The following is a 19017-nucleotide window of genomic DNA, read 5'->3' as shown; positions in this document are numbered from 1 at the left end:
GGTTGGTCTACCCCAGCATGCCCACACCGGCAGCAACATAAATAGGCCACAACCTCCAGTCTGAAATCGTAATCCAGAACTTCGACTTGCATCGCAAAACAAGACACTCATCACAGACTTGTGAGTCCGGGTCTCTGTATCCTCATGGTGTCCAAGCAGACCCACTACAATCGCGTGCTTAGACTTAAGAAGACACAGACGCGGTAATGCAAGGGGCGCTGAACACGCCTACACCAGGCCCGAAAGCTGGATTCAGATGGATGCCATACCCTATGGATTCGAACAAGCCCATGGCGGTTGCGCGGGTGGGCCGAGTCCCACGCGGTGAGAAATGGTGGTTCCTCGTAGCCATTCTCCTCGCTTGCGTGGACTTCGACCTATCATGGGCCAATACACTCGCGCATCTTTGAGTCCATTTATCTCATCTATCTTCCCCCCATTATCATCTTATGCAGTGTTTTCAGGGGTTCAAATCAATCAAGTCCTACAACTGAGTGGTGGGTTTCAAAATCATCCTCAGATGTGATTTGGCTGTCCACCACCCTGACATCAAGATGGGGTCGGTCTCGTTGGACATATCCGTTTCAAAATTGAGTCTGCATGATTACTACGGAGTTGTCTGGTTTCGCAATCTGGCCCGGCACGCATCGGGCATACACAATGGCCAACAAACCCACGGCGGGTGCCTCGACAACCAACTACACCAACTACAGGGAACACAAACCCATTGGGGAGCTCTCGCAGGCTAAATAAAGACGCATTCGCATTCGGCATTACCCTCTACACCCCATCGGGTGTGGCGGCGTCCTGGCCTTATTGCGGGACAATCTGCCGCGCGCCGATCCCTTCAACCCATGTGGCTGCGATAATCCAGGCCAAACAACAGGATGTTCAGCAAAATGTCCCTTCCTGCTGCGACTTCACACTGTCGTTGTGCTTTCGGGTCCGCATTCAATTACTTCCGTCTTCCTTGAATTTGGCGAGTGTGGTTAACGTCAAGGTCGCAGGATGTTCAGCAAAACATCCTGGCCTGCGTTGCCCTCCATGCTGTTGATATCGTTCCGGGCCTGGTGGGATGCACTTGCGTCTTTCCTAACATTGGCTGGTGTGGTTAACGTCAGGTGAGCCTCTTCCAGAAGCCTTATACTCAGGCCAAAGCTTGCTTGGAAATGTCATCAATGAAGCCTCCCATACCAAGGTGCTGCGCCCGTTACCATGGGGTTTCCTGCTACTCATGTAACCATTTCTAAGCATGCAACCCCGGGGCTTTCGAAACCGTATGCTGGCTGTTCCCAATCATAAGAACATAACGAGGAAGCAAGAAGGCCAACGGAAGCGCGAGCCGCCAGCGAGGTGATTGTTTTGCTGGGGCGCGTGATGACAACGCCGCAAATCTGCGTGATGTCGCTAACGTCAGTGGGTGCCTCGCGAACATTCGGTATTTTCCGTTTGTCTATGGCCTCTCCAACAAGCTGAAGAGGAATGAAGCAGGGCCCTCGTGCGACGCCCAAGTCCAAGCCGAAGAGCGGTTAGAGTCATGTGCAAAAGTGCTGTCGACACGCCATTTTGGTGTGCTCTCAGGAAAAGCTGAGCAGGAACCAGCTTGCTTCCCAGTATCCCGATCTCAGAACATGACCCTCGAGAAACAAGGAACAAAAAAGAAAGAAAGAAAGAAAAAGAAAAAGAAACAAACAGTCCTCAGGGCGCAACTGAAGCAAAGGATCAATTGCAAAGTTACGATCCGCTACAACCATTCTCGTCAAGTAGGTTCATCTCCGGAGATCGAAGCATGAGTCCGTTTTCTCAAAAAATCAAGCATCAAAAGGAGATGGTGTCTTTTGTTGTCGCATTGCATGCCTAATCAGACAAGAACAGCGAATCAGAGGAGTCCGCTCCTCTGTCCCACGTTTTCTGGCATGGGTCTATTGCTTGCAGATCAATTATTCAACGTCTTCGATCAAAGTCTTGCTCACCATCTGGAAGATCATCTACAACATGCCTTGGTCTGGTGGCCTTTACTGTGCAGCCTGCCTCAAATTTCAGTGGTGGCCTGCAGTCCCAGTGATGCTTTAGTAGTCATACTACATCGTATCTCATGCATGGCAAGGCCGGTCAAGTCATTCACCTGCTCCCACTCTGAGAGGCAGTGGAACTCAGCTTCAACAGGCTGTTAGGGCTCGATCATGTTCCAGGACTCCAAAGAACCAGAGAGAGCTGCTTGTTCTTTTCACTTATTCAATATGAAACGGGCGAGCGCGATAGCTCCCTGCGCACGCTGCTGAACGACAAGAGGAGACCTCGCCGCCATTCGCATTATAAATCACATGGCGTTTCGCGAGCTGGTCACTCGGGACCAGTATGGGGCGTGGGTGCGGAAGTGTCGAGTCCAGCATCCGCCAGAACGATTGTGGGTTTGGTGTTTTCTTGTTCTACGCCGAAAATGTCCTCCTTGACACAGGCTATGACCCAGAGACGTCATCTTCAGACGCAGAGCACTTCTTTCCCTCTTCTCAGGGTGTGCCAACTGTATCTTACTGGAGAGGTGGAATCCCCTGGCAAAACGCTTCTTAGAGTCATCCGAGTCCCGGGCTTGCCTGTCAATGATCTGTAGGCTCTGTAGCCCGAGACTTGGTCAACGCCGGAAGCTCCTCGCCCAGAGTCATGGGCTTGGCCTGTGGGCTCTATAGCCCAAAACTTCGTCAACGTCAGAACCTCCTTGCTCAGGTGTGTTCTGTATACTTACTCTATTCAAATACAGTAGAGAAAGCTTAACATAAAGATAAGATTATATAAACTTCAAAAAATATAATAAAACAAAGAAAACACAGAAAAATCCAAGACTATTCTTCTTTCCCACTTATTTACCAGTATATACCCAATTAGTGTCTTCCACCAAGAACCTCTTATAGTGTAGTAACCGGGGTTTCTCCCTCATGGCTCGACATCATCCCTTTGAGAATCGTTTAGTTTTATAGACATTTTTCCATTTCCACTCCCTTTCCTACACTGAAAAAAACTTCTATTGCTAAATCAGTGGCTACTGCCTAGTCACAACCTACCGGGTAACGTTGCAAATATAGAGCGGAAAAGCCAAATACACCTGAATCGTTCCAAAACTAGCCAGATAAGGGATACGCATCTTGCTTGATCCTTTTCCAGTAATACGATGCAAATAGGACCCATTAGTAAGCTTTTGTAGATTTTTTCTAATCTCTTCTGGGGTCTCTTGAAATATGGGCTGAAGCTAGTTATATTATAACTGGAATACATAAGCTCACCCGGGAATCACAGCCAATGCCAAGCACGGAGGTCCGTATTACAACCGTGATTACTGGTTCTTGTGAGGTTGGAGTTTCCTGTATTGATGCTAATGAATGAATGTAACATAGCGGGAAGTCCGCTGCGCAATGGTCGAGATCTTCCAGGGGAGACGCGAGCAGAAGCCAAGGGCTGACAAACGAGGCATCAGGAGACGATTCACGCGACGATTGCTCATGTTGTAGCACAGTAGCGACATTTATAAACACCGATCTAAATGGGAGCTCCATTCGCTGACATTAGACTATGGAACCTCTCTGCGGGCAGGATGGCACAAGACTACACAGGACACCACGAAGTGGAGTATGAAGTATGTCACAGCGTACCAGGACAGGCAGATTCAGCTCCGGGAGGCCCTGTTGGAGTTGTTTCCGGGGGCCAATGCAAACAATATGCCCTCTCACGAGGAGATAGTGAATTCGAAGCCTCCCTGCGTCGAGGCGAGAATTCAAAAACTGACCCGCATCGCGCTCAGCGCGCCGTCATGGACCCGCCGGACCACCTACGAGATGATGGTGCTAGGCTATCGAATCCCAATCCCGCAGAGGAGTGGCTACTGGCATTCCATTGAGCACTTCGCCTGCCTGACCAAGTCGGCCCAGTCTCTGCGCGCGCTTCCCGCCCTTAACAGCATCCTCCCCTCGGTCCCCGTGACCAGAACCTTGGTCGATCTCTTGCAGCTGCCAGTGGACACGGCCCTCCAGGCTCTATCCGGTCTACGACATCGCCAACCCAGTCGGCCAGTCCAGCAGTTAATGGACGGCCGAGAGAATCAGTCGAGGGCTTTTCTCCACGGTGCGCCTGATGATGAGGGCCTGTTTGCGTGAGTCTTCGGTCGCGTTGAGCGTCAAACACGCCGAGAGCCAAGTCCTGCCGTTGAGGGGAGTTTCGCCATCACTCCAAGACCAATGGTCGATGACACGAAGCCTGTTGTTTTTCGCATGGCCATTTCGAGCTCCCCATCTATCGCGACGAGCTATCCCGCGATGCAAACATCAAACACCGCAGCCCGCTGAAGCCCAGACCTCTCAACCCTCCCATCCCAGGTACGTCCGATTCCCCAACGACTGCGTATTCGAGATCTCGTTCGACCTGTACAGTATGGACTATGGCGACGAGATACTACTCCGATTCCGATTCCTCCGGTTGCATGACCTTCTCGTCGAGTTCCTAGATCCCCGTCAGCACGACAAGCGCCCAAAAGACCGACAGAGGCGCGGTCCGTACCCTTCCCAATCTCGCCTTCAGGTTCTGAAGCTGGCTCTCCTTTATCACGAGGTGGCGGTCATCATCGAGGTCTTCGACGATGTAGTCGTGGCGCTCTTCGTCGTATTTGAGGATGATGGCTTTCACGGACGGGTCGCATTCGATGAGGACTCCTGCAGTGATGGGGTTTTGTTAGCTGGCTGTGCGGTTTGGGGGAAAGAAGAGAGTAAAATCCACCTCTGACGGCGCGTGGCATGGCGACTGGGTGTTTGTTCTGAGCTGAAGAGAATTTGGGAGAGAGATGATGGCGATGGTAGGGGATGAAGAAGGGTGAGTTGAAGACTGAAGGGAGTGTGCGCGACCGGAAGATCAGCGGGCAGGTGTGCCAAGTCTTACCGCCTCAGGCATCGCAGGCCGGCTCTGTCAGGCAACAAGGCATAAACATGCAGCCTGAGGCGGAAAGCTCGCGTTCGCTTTAGAGGCAATTTCCCCATTTTCACCCCTCGCTCCTATCTATATATGCTACATAGTACCGGCGGTCTATGTCTCACACTGATCCTCCTCATCTATAACCTCCCGTGGTTGCCTCTCCCTGTCCTGCGCGCGCCAACCCGTCCCCGCCTGTGCAGCAGCCGCAACAAGGATCAAAACACAGCTCCCTAGAAACAGCCTCTGGATAGCCTGCTCGTAGCTCTGAACCGCAACAGCCCGCTCCACCCCAGTTAAGCTCTTGACCAGCGCTGGACTGCCCAGTAACTTCCGCACAAGCTCCTCCCTGTCCTCCAACCCATGGTCCCGGAACCTAGCCTCGAGACCGCGCTTCAACTCGCGCATGAAGAACCCGCCCCCGATGGCGGAGCCAAAACTGCCCGCAAATCCCCGGCTCATGCCCACCAGCGCCCCCACGATATAATGCACGTCGGTGTGAGTGAGATACAGCAGATGCGAGAGCGTGTAGTTCAGCAGCGCGCCGACGGCCAAGCCGTTCACGAAGGTGGCACAGACAAAAGTGATCACGGAGGATGTGGGGGTCGCCACCATCGCTAGAATAAAGCCCGCAATGGCGAAGAGCAGGTATCCGATCAGGCTCGAGCTGTTGAGTGACTAGTCAGTTGCCAGTCTGTATCCCGGTGGCTAAAGGTGCATGGGGCCAACATACAGGTAATAGCTTTGGGATCTACGGATGTGCAACCAGCCCGCTAGCACACCTCCCAAACCAAACCCAGCATTCGTGGGTACCAGGATCAGACCGGCCGACGCTGGGTTCCAGTCGCGCACGACCATCGCATACACTGGCGAGTAAAAGAGCACGGACCAGCGGGCCATCCTCGTAATCAAGCCCGCGAAGCAAGTGAGTCCCACGGTTCTGAGCTTCACAATGACCATGGGGATGATGGGCTGGGATGCAAAGCGAGCTTCGATGAGCAGAAAGAGACCGATCGAGACGAGAAACGCCAAGATCGGTGCGATCCGGATCTCTGACGAAGCCAGACTGGATAGCAGCAAGGTGACCGAGATGGTCTGTGGGGTCAGATGGCTTGTGAATGTGTAGCACATGGCGAACTCACCATTGTCAACGCGCCTGCATAGTCAACCTGGGCCAACTTCTCCAGCAAGGCGCCCTTATCCAGCTCTTCGTCTTCCGGGCGGATCGGAATCGCCGAGAACATGACAGGGGCTAATATGAGGGCGACCGGCGCTTGGATCCAGAAGATGAGACGCTAAATGGGCGGCCGTCAGCAAAGCCACTCTATGCCGGTAGGGCTGCACCGACCCATCCGTAAGCCGTCGTCAACAGACCCGAGAGCACGGCCCCCGACGAGATACCAGTAGTCATCCCAACGCTAATCAAGCCGAGGAACAGCCCTCTGCGCTTCTTGCTGGTCAAATCCAACGTCAGAACAAACGCCGTGACCGTCTGCCCGCCGGCGCCGCATCCCGCGATCGCTCGTCCCAGGAGAAACACAGCCAGATTCGGTGCGGCTGCAGTGACGAACAGTCCCAAAGCCAACAGGCTCGAGGTGAAAAAGACGTAGACCCGTGGTGTAAAGATCTGGCACAGTCGACCTGAGAGTGGGGCGATACTCGAGTATGCAATCTTGGGGCAGGATCGTGTCAGCTCCGCGCGGCAATCTCTCTCATACCACCAGACGTGAAGGGACTACCAGGAACACCGAACTAAACCATGTGACCACGGAGAAGGCATCGAATTCGGCGGCAATGGCCGACTGGGCAGTGGTCATAACGGTGATTTGAGTGGCTTGAAATTGGTCAGCCGCTGTAAGCTGGAGAGTGTAGTTGTCAGACAGTCTCTACCTTGAATAAACAATAGCAGTCCCATGGCTACCATTATGGCGGAGCCTTGGAGAGCCGTGGCCGGGACCCGAGGCGCATCCTGCACTTCCTCCGCGAGACGTCCCATGAGGGGAGTCTGCTCCGATGGTAAGGATTTCTGTTGAGGGGCAGTCATTTTGGATTGTGGTGAGCAAGAGTGTCTTCTCACGGGCGGACTCTGTTCCAGGGCAATTCTGCGAGTAAATATCGAGGGGCATGTATGATGTGATCGGCGCAGAAAAATGCGGAATGAGCGGATAAGCTCTGTAACTGCGGAGTAGCGAATAAGCATTTCTAATCAGCCCAGACGAACCAGGCAGACCCGTCACCATTTCATGGCATAGATAAGTGATGGTCGTCCAATAACAAAGATTCGTGGTAGCTCGGACGTTTGTGTCTGGGTCGGCTCAGGCCGAGAACTGGTGGAGAGCGAATATCCGACGCATCCGCTTATCTGGCATCATTCTGACAGCTCGCCATCTTGGTTATCTCTACGGATAATGATGTAAGCTCTGGTCCATCTGAGATCAGGTTTCACATGTCACATACATCGCCGATCATGGGTTAGAAGTAAACGACCGAGTGCATTGCCGGTAGTGGAGCTGCGGGTACGATACATGGAGCCTGGAGTACTTTTGGTCCTTCCTAGTCGGAATGAATGTGGACCTCCGACATACACGGATGACTTCCACTGCGTAGTATGTAATCTCGGCAGTTACTCAGGTGGCTTTGAGTGATGCTAGTCGACTTCGGTGTGCGTGTGGTTAGTTGTTGTTGAGATGGTTTGAGGAGGGAAGGAGAAGATCAGGAGGAGGGCGGTATTCCGGGGCAGATGACTTTGGGTGGTAACTAGTACTAACGAACTCATGTAAATGCACCATCCCAGCTGACCCTCGCACTCGCAGCTATTAAAGCAAGCCCCTTCGTTTTGGGCTTGCTATGGTAAGATTCTTGCAGAATGGCCGGTCTGCTTCTTGTACGACCTCTCACACCACCATGAAAACCTCAATCATCTCGCTCCTCGCGTATCTAGGATACATTTCTTTAACGGCCAACGGGTTTTCCCACCAATTCACAAGTGAGTGTACCGGCCTTGGCTTCCTGGCACGTGCTAAAGATGAACAGCTCTAGAACAAGGATCTAAAGACAAGATAGGTGCTCCGCATGCGTCGGAGACAGTTGTTGGAGGCCACGAAGACTGTGAGTCTCGTCGTCGGGTCAGAGATATCCACAAGTACATCCACTGATTCAATCTATCCTCGCCAGCCTGCTATGTCTGCTCACCCCCTTGCTCAGCTGCAGTTTGCTGTCACGGGAGATACCCGCAGTGTTGCACCGATGGGGTCTATTGCTACTGTTGCCGAGACTGACGAGGAGTGGCGACGCATGGTTGCACCAAGCTCGCACGGATCCTAGCTTGACAGCGCATCGGAAGAAAGGCCAACGAGTCACCGCGAAGGAGACGGAGCAGATCCGTGTTATGATACCTATATAGTCTAGGAGGTGACAGAATACCACATTATCGATCTAAGACGCTTGTTATGTGCTCAGCAGTACTTACACACGAGGCCATTCCGGCATGCCAAAACGGCCTATAGGGCCAAAAGCCTGGTACAACAGGTCCAACCATCGATCCACTATCCATAGATACCCGTTGGCTGTCTCCACCTGCGCAACAAGGATGGGATTTATGATAACAACCGCGTCCTTCTGCCGGGTGATAGTAAGATTGAGTCTGGTCACATCGCTGGCTATTGACAGAAAGTCGTTAAACCCCAGGCTGGCAAACCTCTCGCCACCACTGTAGACCCAGCCATATTCCCACACAAGGGTGTTGGATGAGCTCTTACAGGGGGTCACCAGTGAGTTCATAAGCCTCATTTTGCGGGGCAATGAATGATACTTTTGAACCATGCTGTCTCGAGAGATGACGAAGCGTGTCCGGGGAGTTTGTGCTCAAGATTCTCGAGAGATTGACCAGTCAGGGATCTTCCTGCAAGAATGCAGCAATAGTCAGATTTGTCTTCTCCTTCATCGGTGCGGTAGTACGATTGCTGGGCCCTCCGCCGTAGACTAGGGAAGGGTCAATGACCTGGGCAATTGATGGATAAGGCCAATTTTGGCCGCGATATTCGCTGTGGTGATTGCTGCTTGGTCGTCGATGTACGCGGTACCATCAGTGGAATTTATGAAGTGGATATAGTAGCCCTCTGCACGATCTTGATGAGGACACCTGGTTGAACTGCTGGGATGTATGAAACAGCTCGAGTGCGGTGGGAATCTCCGACATCACTGTCACGCTCAGACAGCCCGACAAGGTCGGAGGCTGTAAGACACGCCTCGATGATGTGCGTCCACGGGAGCGCCTCAATCAAGATATAGGCCTGCTACGTCATGAGAATCTCGAAGATCGCAGCGGTCATTTTGGCCAATGCCTGTCTGACCGTATAGAGTTTCATGGAGCTAGTGCATTGGATTGCTGGGGAACGTACATCGTTGGTCGGGGCCAGAAAGGTATAGTTACGTTCGTAGTCGTAGCTGAAGCGTTCGGATAACATGAGATTAATCTGCACGATGCCTCCCGTCAAGTTGTACACCTGTGCGTACACTGACAGTGCTGGGATGTCGAGGAGGGTGTCCATGAATGGAGAGGCCTTCGCGGCCCCGGTCATGACTGCAGTTACCAGCGCAGTTGCTGCAAAGATTAACATCGCTTTCGTCTCGGAAAAAAGGCTAGAAGTCAGTCCGATTCTGGACGCTGCGTACCACCATCGGAAAAATAAGAACGGTCTTCAAAGTGTCTACCGAATGACTGACAGGAAGCAAACATGTTACGCATCACTGATACCCAAAGTAAAGAGATATTCGATCTAATCCGGTGAAGAGGACTAATTGCTTGAGGTGACCATCGTCTCTGACGGTAAAGGTCATGTCAATCAATACCTGCTATACTTCTTCCGGAAGTTTTTCTCATCTCGTTCGGGGTCCGGCAACAAAAATCAAGTGTTATTAATTAAGTGAACGCGTTCTATATCTATCTATTTTTCCCAAGCCAGGATTGTGGGACAAACTCCATGGGTATTGATCATCACAGTATCTTGCTTTGCACTCCCGGCACAACGAAAGACACCTTCTCTAGAATGCCTTCCTTCTCAAACGTCTGGCGCAGATCCTTTCCCATCTCTGTGAAGTGATGCCATGCCTCAAAGTGAATGGGGACAATACGCTCGATCCCAATCTCGCGGACCAGTCTCGCGGCATCGCCGCCGCTCATGGTGATCTGCAGCGGCTCCGAATGACCGGGGGGCATGACCTTGGCCGCGCCCAAGTTCATCACTGCCAGCATGATGTGGAACTTTTGCTTCATTTGCTTCAATTCCTCCAGGTAAACCGTATCGCCCGTCACCCAGATTGCGTTGGGTCGTCCATCCGCCGAGTGGGCGAAAGCAGCCGTGTGGAGGATGAAGCCGGTGACCTCGCCCCCGGGAAGATGGACGCATGGGGTGCCGGTGATCTCGTACTTGACACCGCGGATAAAGTGGGTCTGCTGCTCCCAGGGCTTGATTCCGTGGACGCCGGGGCGAGGCGCGAGGTTCTTGGCTCCGTCCATGGTGGTGACAACATGGCGGCCATCGAGCAGTTGTCGACCCACGGGGTCCAGGTTGTCGCAGTGATCCTCATGGCTAAGTAGCACGGAGTCGATGGGGGGGAGTTCATGCAAGCCCAGGGCTGGGTCCTCCATGCTGCTGGTCACCAGAGGCTCCTTGGCATCAGGGAAAAGATGAGTGATGTCGTGCTCAACCCCGGCTGGTCCAAAGACTGGATCAGTGAGAAAGGTGACATCGTCAATCTGGAGTATAGCGGTGGCAGTGGTGATATGGGTCACAGAGACAGAGCTCTTGAAGCTTGAAGAGGACATGACAGTCATTATTGCTCGCAGGTGTATTCTCTGTAGGCAGATGGAGCGGGGGGATAAGAGAGGATTGAACGAGAGTGTGAGTGGATAGACGGATACTCAAACAATATGAATAAATCTCAAAATAACTAGGAGGCGTTATGATCGCTCTAAATATCATTCTGATATCTCGATTTTATCGCCGAATCTGTTAGTTATCGAGCGCACCGGGCGGTGGATCTCCATCCCACTCGGACAAGTTTTGGTCAGCTCCGTCGATGCGTCAAGCAGACAATAAATTCATTAATTCATCAAATGAATGGCATTTGTCAGTGATCATGCTATCTTACGCAATCAGCGGCTGGCTGTCTGAAACTCATTACAAAAAGCGACAAGATGCTCGTCCTTTCCTTCCTCTCTTTGCAACGCTTCTGTCAGGCAGTTAGTCAGTCAGCCAGTCCGTCCTCCTACCTACTTGACCTCCTTCTCCAACTCCAACCATGACGTCCTTGTCGTCTTCTCTCTACACAGCTGCATCCTTTCTCTGTTTTGCCATCATTCCCAAGCATGTCAAAGTTGGTCTCACACTAATCCCGAAGGCGATTGAGGCGATTCCAGCCACGGAGGAATTTACTCTGGCGAAGGCGATCATCCCCGCCACCTGGCATTTTGTCAACGGCTACCTAGTGACGCTTGGTATGACGTATTCAGTATTCATCGGTCTTGTTCTTCTTCTAATGCTTCTCTCCCTAGGCCTCCTGAATTACAGGTGGGCTCGCTCTGGAGGCCCTACCTCGACGGCTGAACAGTGGATGGTCGGGGCCAACGCGCTAGCTGGGGCCCTCGTTGGCGTGCGATACTACAAAGCTGGTCTTAATATTGGGTTGTTGGTCTTGTGGCTTGCTCCTAGTCTGAGTATTGCTGCCGGACTTCTCTGAATCCGAGCAGGCTTGTCACGAGGACGTTATGTAGTCAGAGGGCAGTCATAGCGGGGGCAAGTTGAGAGGCATAATATCAGAAACATAGATGAGAAATGAGAGATAGTGGGATGTTTGAATGTAGTCTAATGAAGCGACCCAAGCAATTGGTACGGTCCCGCATCTGATGAGCGAAAGTAACCTGACGCGGTGGTTCCTGCTTCTTGATCGCTTTGGCGTCCACGTGGAATAGATACGGCTATAGCTCATGTAAGGTGAGCAAACCTTGCGATCGATTCGGTCACTTTCTTTATTCTTTGCTTATTGATCCATGTATTCGAGTATCATAATCACCCATTCCAATTGACCAAAGCACTGCATCGGGACCTCGGGACCTCGGGATCTGATAGATTTCAGTCTGTGCCGACGGCCCGTGGTGGAAACTGTGCTGACTCGCCCGATTAACTGGATTTGGCAGGTCAGAGGAGAGTCCGTCACGGGTTACAAATCAATCTGCTAATGCAAATTTCTAATCGCATCATGCCCCTGGTGGGATGGACATTGTCTAAGGGGAGTGACTTCCCTTTATAAAGCAAAGCTTGCCAATTCGAGGAATAAGGAATATCATTCGCACAACTCGAAACTGATTCGACACTTATCTATCTACTACCAGGAAGATGATGGTCGGTGGAGCTTCTGACGGTAAGCATCCTGCCTTGATATCCTTGAGATGCACGTTGAACTTTAAAAAATAAAAAAGGCTGACTCAGAAGCTTGTTTAGGCTGGAATAGCCCTAACGATCCCGAGAACCCGTTCAACTGGTCCCCCGTGCGGAAGTGGTTTGTAACAGGCTTAGGCCTTCTGGCTAGTTTCGAAACTCTTATCAATGGCACCATCATCACTGTGGCCCATGAAGCGATCAATCATCAGTTCGGCGTCAGTGATGCATCCTTTCCCAATTCCTACTGGCCAGTGGCCTCTTGGGGCTTTGGCGGCGCCACCTTTTCTCTGATCGTTCTTCCTATCATGGAAGACTTTGGAATCCGCTGGGTGTTTCTCGCCATCTATCTTTGCTTTCTCTGCTTTCTGGTACCACAGGCTGTTGCGCAGAACTTTGCTACTCTGGTTGTCACCCGCTTCTTTACTGGGGGATGCGTGGCTATCCTGGCCAACACCGTGGCAGGAGTAATTGGCAACATTTGGTCCGGGGATCGAGCTCGCACGCTCCCGATCAGCCTCTATATCACCATTTACATGATCTCTAGCAGCATCGGCCCTGTCGTGGGCGCTTCTATCTTTGAATATCTCTCATGGCGCTGGATTGGCTACATCGAGTTAATTTGGACTGGCGTCCTGTTTCCTGTCTTCCTCCTGGCTTTCCCCGAAACCCGAGCGTCGGCCATCCAGAGCAAACGGGCTCGAAAATTAGGTCGTACCACTGAAGCCGCCACGGAGCTGAAAAACGAGACTCAAGGAAGCGCAGGTCTACTCATCCGACTGAGCGAGAGCATCAAGCGGCCGCTCTACATGCTCTTCACCGAGTCCGTGGTCTTCGTCGCCACCCTCTGGTCCGCGTTCAGTCTCGGAACAATCTACGTCTTCACGCAGTCTGCGGAACAAGTTTTCAACGGCCTCTATGGATGGAATGCGACGCAGGCAGGCTACGTGCAAGCTGCCATCGTGATCGGGGAGCTCTTTGGGTTCGTTCTGTGTCAGGTCTGCAATCGGTGGTATTTTGCCTCCGCTTCGCGCAACCCCGAAATCCCGGGCAAGCCAATCCCCGAGGCGCGGCTCTATGCCGCCATTATAGGCGGTGTCTTGGGCAACACGGGGGGTATGCTTATTTACGCTTGGACCGCGTATCGCTCGCTCCCCTTCATCGCGCCCGCCATCGGCCTCGCCATGGTCGGTATGGGCAGCACCGCTGTGGTAATCAGCATCGTGACCTACCTCCTGGACGCGTACGCGCACCTGGCCGGCAGTGCCATCGCGGCCGTCGGTTTGGGTGAGAATGTCTTCCTGGCGCTCCTGCCGCTGGCTACCCAGAGCATGTACACGACTTTGGGCTTTCACTGGGCTAGCTTTCTCTTGGGTATGATCTCTTTGTTGCTGGCGATGGTCCCGTTTGTTATGTTGCGGTGGGGTGCGCAGATCAGGGCGCGCAGCCCTCTTTTGCAGGAGGCGCTGGTGCTGACAGCCGAGAGCATGTCCGGCCCAAGCGAAAAGTGAAAAGCAACTTATGCTCGTAGCACGGGCTAAACTATCGATCCGATATAGCGTTGTAAGACGTTCAGGCCGGCATCATGTCGTCTGAGGTGCCTACACACACTAGTCTTCTGACTCAAGAGTGGTATGATCCTCCGCTCTCGTCAGGCAGCGTCCCAGAATATCTGGCTTATTCGATGAATAGAAAGAATCCACGGCTAAGAGTCCTATGATTCGCTCTAATCCTGCTCCTACCTATCGCCGCATTCATTGCGTCAAATTCCGCACGTGCAGCCACGAGTCCAGTCAATGCAACTATGCCATCAAGCATCGACTCAAACAAACTATGTCATAGTATAGCTGGGATCTATACTAACCTGAAATGAAATTCATGTCTAGATCTACAGATGACAGAAGCATATCATTTTCTAAACCCAGTAGCATTTATCTCCGCCCAGCGCACATGAATAACGTTCTTGACGATCATTCCATAGACTAAAAAAACGTGGTCTTATGCAAGCTGGAACAGAATCAATAGCATCTGGTGAACCTATTTGAGCTTATATGAACAACTGTCCAGAGTAAGAGATCGACATGTATTCAGCAGGTTCCTGCCTTGTCCACTCCTCTCCGCTCACCACATAAACCCATTTTTCTGCCGAATCGGCTCACGCCCAGCTGCGTCGCGCCAATAGACCGCTGGTCTGCAGGGCCCAACGCCCACTGTACATCAATAGCATTCGAGAGGCCCCAAACCGTTCTTGGTCGCGCGCCGCAAGGCCGGGGTGAGATCTTCTTTGCTGCAGGAGGTGCCCACGACAAATTCCCAGAGCACACCGTTACCGCCGTCGCAGCAATTGTCAATGGCGGAGCAGTGGAATTTATTCCATGGTCTTATGCAAAAGGCGTCGCGTGCGACTTCTTTGCCGATGTTTTTTGCTCATGATCGTCCATCCATTGTACTTATTGCCGCCGGTCTTTCCTACCCAGGGCTCATATTGCATGATTGGTTTTAGGCTGTGGAAATGGGCAGGGGAAGAGCCAAAAAGAAAAACACCAATAAAGGGCTTCATGCTGGGATGTTTGGAATGGGAAGAGTGAGGGACGGTTGGAAAGTGTCGGGTGCTGTGAGTGATGGATGGTATGCTTCCCGGGCCTTCTTTTATGTTCTGCAGCTGACTTATGAGGTTCGATTTACCGCAGTCCAGTCATGATCCCACCCGCCTTTCCAACGTGAAGCCTTTGTACTGGGGAGTTCTGCAGAAGGAGCGAGGGCGAAAGTCGTCAACAAGGTGCTTACCAGCCTTTTTCAAACTCAGTGCAACATTTGCCCCTGTGCAGCTTCTTCCCGGGTAGTCCAGCATTGCGACGTTGAAGGTTCTTGTTAGGGCATCTTCTGCGGGCAAAGCCCTGGGTGAAAAGCCCGCCGTGCAATCCCCAACGCTTCATTGCTTTATTTGCTTCTGGGTTCAGAAAAAAGATCACTTTATTCGACACGATTAATTCGAAAAGTCCTTGGGGCTTATTTCTGGAGGCCTAGCGGATGTGTCGAGGGTGCATTTGACCCTGTCCTGTGTCTGGCTTACTGGGCTCCACTTGCTCACTTTAACCGCACGAACTATACCTCGGTGTCTGCATTAAGAGACCTACTGCACAGCCACTTGCACACATCTGGAGCGAGACCCGCTCGATTACGGTCTGAACTACCAGAAAGCCACGGTGGTCGGACAGAGACTACGGTTTCTCGGATCGGCTACCATCCAGGTTCGCAGATCGTTTCTCGTTACACTCAGAGATAATCTAGCCTGGAATGATGCAGGGCGTTTTCGGCAACATGTGCTTCACTCAAATCATAAGAGTGATACTCATGCCAGTCCATGCGTCGCACACCCGCATCGACTATCCGTCCCTGGCATCCACTCTTCTCTATCGTGCAACCCTTGTCACATACGCATATATGCCTCCCCGCTGACCCATGAGCAGAACGCCGCAACAACATGCTCGCCATGAGATTCCATTCCGTGGGCACAGCAGGCTCGCGGTTTCTGCAGACTAACGCAATCTATGTATTTCGGACCACATTCGACCCATCGCGGCTGGAACGAGCTTTCTACCAGCTCCTGTTCGCGTGGCCGGATATTCGAGCACGGATCAACCTCCAGACGGACTGGCGCATATCCGACCGACGACACGGCGGCACGGTGGCAATCGCGAGTGATCGACGCGCCCTGGCCGAATGCATCTCTCTCGACCAGATGGCCCAGGAAGAACTGGACCCAGTCGAACGAGCGCGGTTGGGGGGGGATTGTTCCAATCCAGCCGCTCACTTGGATTCCAACTCTGTCCCCCGGTTTTCGAGGTACACGCTCTCTATTTTCACGATGGTTGCATGCTGAAATTCATTATCCAGCACGTGTGCTGCGATTCGGCAGGTAACGTGGTATCTTGTCTGGCATTAAGTGCATTGGTTTGGCTGACTCGAGAGTCAAGGTCTCTACACGAATCATCTCCGCCTACGCGTCCATCCTACATGGCGAGTCGATCGAAGCCTTGGAAGAGCAACAGCCTAGCAGGCTTGTGTTCCAGGCCCCTACGCAAGAGAGCAACGGTCCTCAAAGCGACGACGGGCTAGTGAGCCAGCTCTACCAAGCAACACGTCGACAATGGCTCATAGGCTGGCTCGACCACATCATCTTCTTCGTGTAGCATTGGCTAGCTAGGGCTTTCTTGACTGACAGGCCACGATCCCTCCGACCGATGCACATCGCAGGCTCGGCCGGTGGTCCATCTCCTTACCCATGCAACCCAGCAAAACCTCAACGTGACAAGACACGACCTAGTCTCGGCTATCATAGCGCAGGTAGGAAACCCCGTTATCCCTTATCGAAAATCCACAACAACTAACAACTCGCCGCGCCGACCTAGGCTGCGCTGCAAGTATACCCAGACGAAACCACGCAAACCATCGGCTTCGCCTACAGCTTCAGCCGCCACCTCGAACGACCAGCCGCACTGCAGAACGCGATGTGGGTCATCTCGATCCCGCTGCCCACGCAGACCGAACACCCTGTCTCGATCGAGGCGCAGCTCCTCGCGTTGGCAGTCCGGGTCTGCCAAGCCGTTCACGCCGCCCGCAGTGCCGCGAACTCTTCCGCAGGCACTACGCAGCCATGGGCCCGTGGCACCCGTTCCGCCCCACCGTCCGCAGCCCTAACTCCCCCAATACCGTCGTCTTTTCGTCCTCGCAACTACATTGGCAGAATCTGGATTTTGGTTGTGAAGGGTGTGAGCTCAAGCCCTTTTTATATGACCCTGGGCGTCGGTCTGGTTGATGTTCTGCGGTCCATCGGCTTGGGTTACCATGACTGGATTCTCACCACCATGGACAGTGTCGACCATGGGTATTGCCTCTAGGCGTCGCTCCATGCGGAGCACTGGGACCAGCTTCATGTGATCTGTGCAGGGCTTCTGGCTCACCGTTGAGGTCGGACGGGGTTTATGCTACCATTCGGTCAGGGTGAAGGCGCGGCTGGGACGGTGGAGGCAGCCGGCCACATGCACTGTACTGTACTAGTAAGGAACCGGGCCCTGAGAACGAAGGGATTAAGAGGCGGGGGATGAGACCGTGGTTGTTGATCACGCCTCAGGGCTATAACGGCTGGGTCAGTGTGGACACCATCGGCAGGATGCAATGCTTTGGGGAGTTGATATGCCTTGGAGGGTGCACGTGGAATCAGGTCGAGACACGGATCTCGCAGGGCAGTATGTGGGTAGAGACATGGGCCTATGTCGCGTTCGAAGCGGAGCTTCCAGAGTGCTTTCGGTTGCCTTCGCTGTACTCAAACTTTGGGCCGTCTGTCATGAGACAATAGCCGGGATGAATCGGTGAAGGAAAGTGAAGGGTGGGCAGGCCAGGTCTCGTATTAAGAGGACTATCTTCTCTCTTCCCGCAGAGTACTTCTTTTCCGTCCTCATTCAGGACAAGACTGATGGCCATTGAAAGTTTCGAATCTTCAATGGGAAACAGCCCGGTACACATTTAATAGTTTATCGATTTTACATCTTCGCAATACACTATCTCTAGTTGTTCAAGTGGGAATGGGATGTAGCGGTTAAGGTTATTACTCATTCCAAAGGCACAATGAATCGAGATGACCAAGGTAGGTAGTTCCTGCACCTCTATCAGATCTGGGCGTTGCCTCCCTTGTTTCTGGTTGGTCAGATTCTGTCTATAAAATACGAGTTCTTTCTTTCTACTGTGTACATTCTGGATTGTTCGATTGATGTTTCCATTCTTCTGTAATATGATGCAGACACACCGAGTCCTATGCTAAAGTATGCGAGGACAAGACAGTGCACAGCAGTTACTGTACTGGAGACAGTCCCTCATGCAATTGAGGGCACTCTTCACTTGCGGTCGCTTCGTTCGGCGCAGCGTTCCATCTCGGCTTGCTTCTAATCCTCCTCGTACTGGCGCAATTTCATTTCTTTTTGGTGCTCAGCATGCATGCGCTCTAAACTGCGTCGTGCTAACGCCTTCCTATTGGCGTGCGCGGCCACCTTACCGGCCTGGAACTCTTCGCGCTGCTTGCTTGTGACCTGGAACTGTTCCTTCGAACGGTCTGCCGGGTCCCGATCATTGAGCTCGTCCCACTCCTCCTGGGACTGCTTCTGCCACAGCCCCACAATCTTCAGCATGTCGTTCCAAGTATACAAACACGAGATCTTTCTATCACCTCCGCCCCGCTTCTCGATGAACTTGGTCCAGTGGCGGAGCACCTGCTCGCAGAACCGGGCCCGCCACCACAGCCGCTCGCAGTGCGTTTCGACGTTTTGCTTGTAGTACGGGCCCCGCTGGGCCCACTCCTCGTGCTCGCGCACCCGAGCCATGTGCTGCTCGCCCACCTCGCAGTAACGGACCACGTCTGAGGGCTGCGGCATGAAATCGCCTTTGATTTTGTGCAGCCGGTCGTACCAGTGGTGCTCCACTCAGTCCATCATCTGCTTGAACATCTGCGGCTTCATCTCGGTCAAGATGCTTTGTCGACTCTTTCAGACGGCGCTGAGGTAACAAGGCAAGCTATGACAACTCCGGTCTTCTCAGTTCGGTTTACATGTTCTGGGAATCAATGAGAGAGCGC

The 19017-nt window shown here is 52.7% G+C and overlaps 11 protein-coding genes across 11 annotated transcripts; 5 read left to right on the top strand and 6 right to left on the bottom strand.

The window, feature by feature from the left end:
- Nucleotides 1–3623: 3623 nt before the first annotated feature.
- BO97DRAFT_428009 (uncharacterized protein) lies at nt 3624–4145 on the top strand (the record flags this gene model as incomplete). Its single annotated transcript, XM_025697246.1, has 1 exon — nt 3624–4145. One exon carries the CDS (start codon nt 3624–3626, stop codon nt 4143–4145), a length of 522 nt encoding a protein of 173 aa, XP_025548063.1.
- Nucleotides 4146–4440: 295 nt separating this feature from the next.
- Nucleotides 4441–4780, bottom strand: tfb5 (TFIIH complex subunit TFB5; the record flags this gene model as incomplete). The annotated part of the gene is made up of 3 exons (XM_025697245.1): nt 4441–4488; nt 4546–4697; nt 4762–4780. 3 exons carry the CDS (start codon nt 4778–4780, stop codon nt 4441–4443), a joined length of 219 nt encoding a protein of 72 aa, XP_025548062.1.
- Nucleotides 4781–5064: 284 nt separating this feature from the next.
- Nucleotides 5065–6994, bottom strand: BO97DRAFT_353033 (putative MFS multidrug transporter; the record flags this gene model as incomplete). The annotated part of the gene is made up of 6 exons (XM_025692036.1): nt 5065–5617; nt 5684–6045; nt 6093–6245; nt 6299–6622; nt 6690–6784; nt 6841–6994. The coding sequence occupies 6 exons, from the start codon at nt 6992–6994 to the stop codon at nt 5065–5067; spliced, it is 1641 nt and encodes a 546-aa protein (XP_025548061.1).
- Nucleotides 6995–7854: 860 nt separating this feature from the next.
- Nucleotides 7855–8274, top strand: BO97DRAFT_428006 (uncharacterized protein; the record flags this gene model as incomplete). Its single annotated transcript, XM_025697244.1, has 3 exons — nt 7855–7936; nt 7984–8075; nt 8155–8274. The coding sequence occupies 3 exons, from the start codon at nt 7855–7857 to the stop codon at nt 8272–8274; spliced, it is 294 nt and encodes a 97-aa protein (XP_025548060.1).
- A 141-nt stretch (nt 8275–8415) lies between these two features.
- Nucleotides 8416–8739, bottom strand: BO97DRAFT_428005 (uncharacterized protein; the record flags this gene model as incomplete). Its single annotated transcript, XM_025697243.1, has 1 exon — nt 8416–8739. One exon carries the CDS (start codon nt 8737–8739, stop codon nt 8416–8418), a length of 324 nt encoding a protein of 107 aa, XP_025548059.1.
- Nucleotides 8740–9044: 305 nt separating this feature from the next.
- Nucleotides 9045–9530, bottom strand: BO97DRAFT_428004 (uncharacterized protein; the record flags this gene model as incomplete). Its single annotated transcript, XM_025697242.1, has 2 exons — nt 9045–9242; nt 9351–9530. 2 exons carry the CDS (start codon nt 9528–9530, stop codon nt 9045–9047), a joined length of 378 nt encoding a protein of 125 aa, XP_025548058.1.
- Nucleotides 9531–9946: 416 nt separating this feature from the next.
- On the bottom strand, nt 9947–10777 carry BO97DRAFT_353205 (MBL fold metallo-hydrolase; the record flags this gene model as incomplete). Its single annotated transcript, XM_025692045.1, has 1 exon — nt 9947–10777. One exon carries the CDS (start codon nt 10775–10777, stop codon nt 9947–9949), a length of 831 nt encoding a protein of 276 aa, XP_025548057.1.
- A 416-nt stretch (nt 10778–11193) lies between these two features.
- Nucleotides 11194–11811, top strand: BO97DRAFT_459886 (uncharacterized protein). Its single transcript, XM_025699311.1, has 2 exons — nt 11194–11449; nt 11507–11811. Exons 1-2 carry the CDS (start codon nt 11254–11256, stop codon nt 11689–11691), a joined length of 381 nt encoding a protein of 126 aa, XP_025548056.1. The 5' UTR covers nt 11194–11253; the 3' UTR covers nt 11692–11811.
- A 539-nt stretch (nt 11812–12350) lies between these two features.
- On the top strand, nt 12351–13900 carry BO97DRAFT_459883 (MFS general substrate transporter; the record flags this gene model as incomplete). The annotated part of the gene is made up of 2 exons (XM_025699310.1): nt 12351–12372; nt 12453–13900. The coding sequence occupies 2 exons, from the start codon at nt 12351–12353 to the stop codon at nt 13898–13900; spliced, it is 1470 nt and encodes a 489-aa protein (XP_025548055.1).
- A 1973-nt stretch (nt 13901–15873) lies between these two features.
- BO97DRAFT_459881 (uncharacterized protein) lies at nt 15874–17290 on the top strand (the record flags this gene model as incomplete). Its single annotated transcript, XM_025699309.1, has 5 exons — nt 15874–16235; nt 16287–16308; nt 16367–16578; nt 16615–16736; nt 16824–17290. 5 exons carry the CDS (start codon nt 15874–15876, stop codon nt 17288–17290), a joined length of 1185 nt encoding a protein of 394 aa, XP_025548054.1.
- Nucleotides 17291–18150: 860 nt separating this feature from the next.
- BO97DRAFT_193513 (uncharacterized protein) lies at nt 18151–18978 on the bottom strand. Its single transcript, XM_025690487.1, has one exon. It carries the CDS (start codon nt 18815–18817, stop codon nt 18332–18334), a length of 486 nt encoding a protein of 161 aa, XP_025548053.1. The 5' UTR covers nt 18818–18978; the 3' UTR covers nt 18151–18331.
- Between the last annotated feature and the right edge of the window lie 39 nt (nt 18979–19017).

This window comes from Aspergillus homomorphus, assembly GCF_003184865.1.
Source record: "Aspergillus homomorphus CBS 101889 unplaced genomic scaffold BO97scaffold_43, whole genome shotgun sequence".
Classification (NCBI taxonomy): Eukaryota; Fungi; Ascomycota; class Eurotiomycetes; order Eurotiales; family Aspergillaceae; genus Aspergillus; species Aspergillus homomorphus.
The sequence above is the reverse complement of the archived record's forward strand: the minus strand, read 5'-3'. Positions and strand labels throughout refer to the sequence as shown.

Bases quoted from the DNA above. Each gene is read 5' to 3' on its own strand.
- BO97DRAFT_459886 (XM_025699311.1), top strand. From the start codon at position 11,254: ATGACGTCCTTGTCGTCTTCTCTCTACACAGCTGCATCCTTTCTCTGT. The intron at 11,450-11,506 runs GTATGACGTATT...TTCTCTCCCTAG, and splicing joins CGGCTACCTAGTGACGCTTG to GCCTCCTGAATTACAGGTGG.
- BO97DRAFT_193513 (XM_025690487.1), bottom strand. From the start codon at position 18,817: ATGCCGCAGCCCTCAGACGTGGTCCGTTACTGCGAGGTGGGCGAGCAG.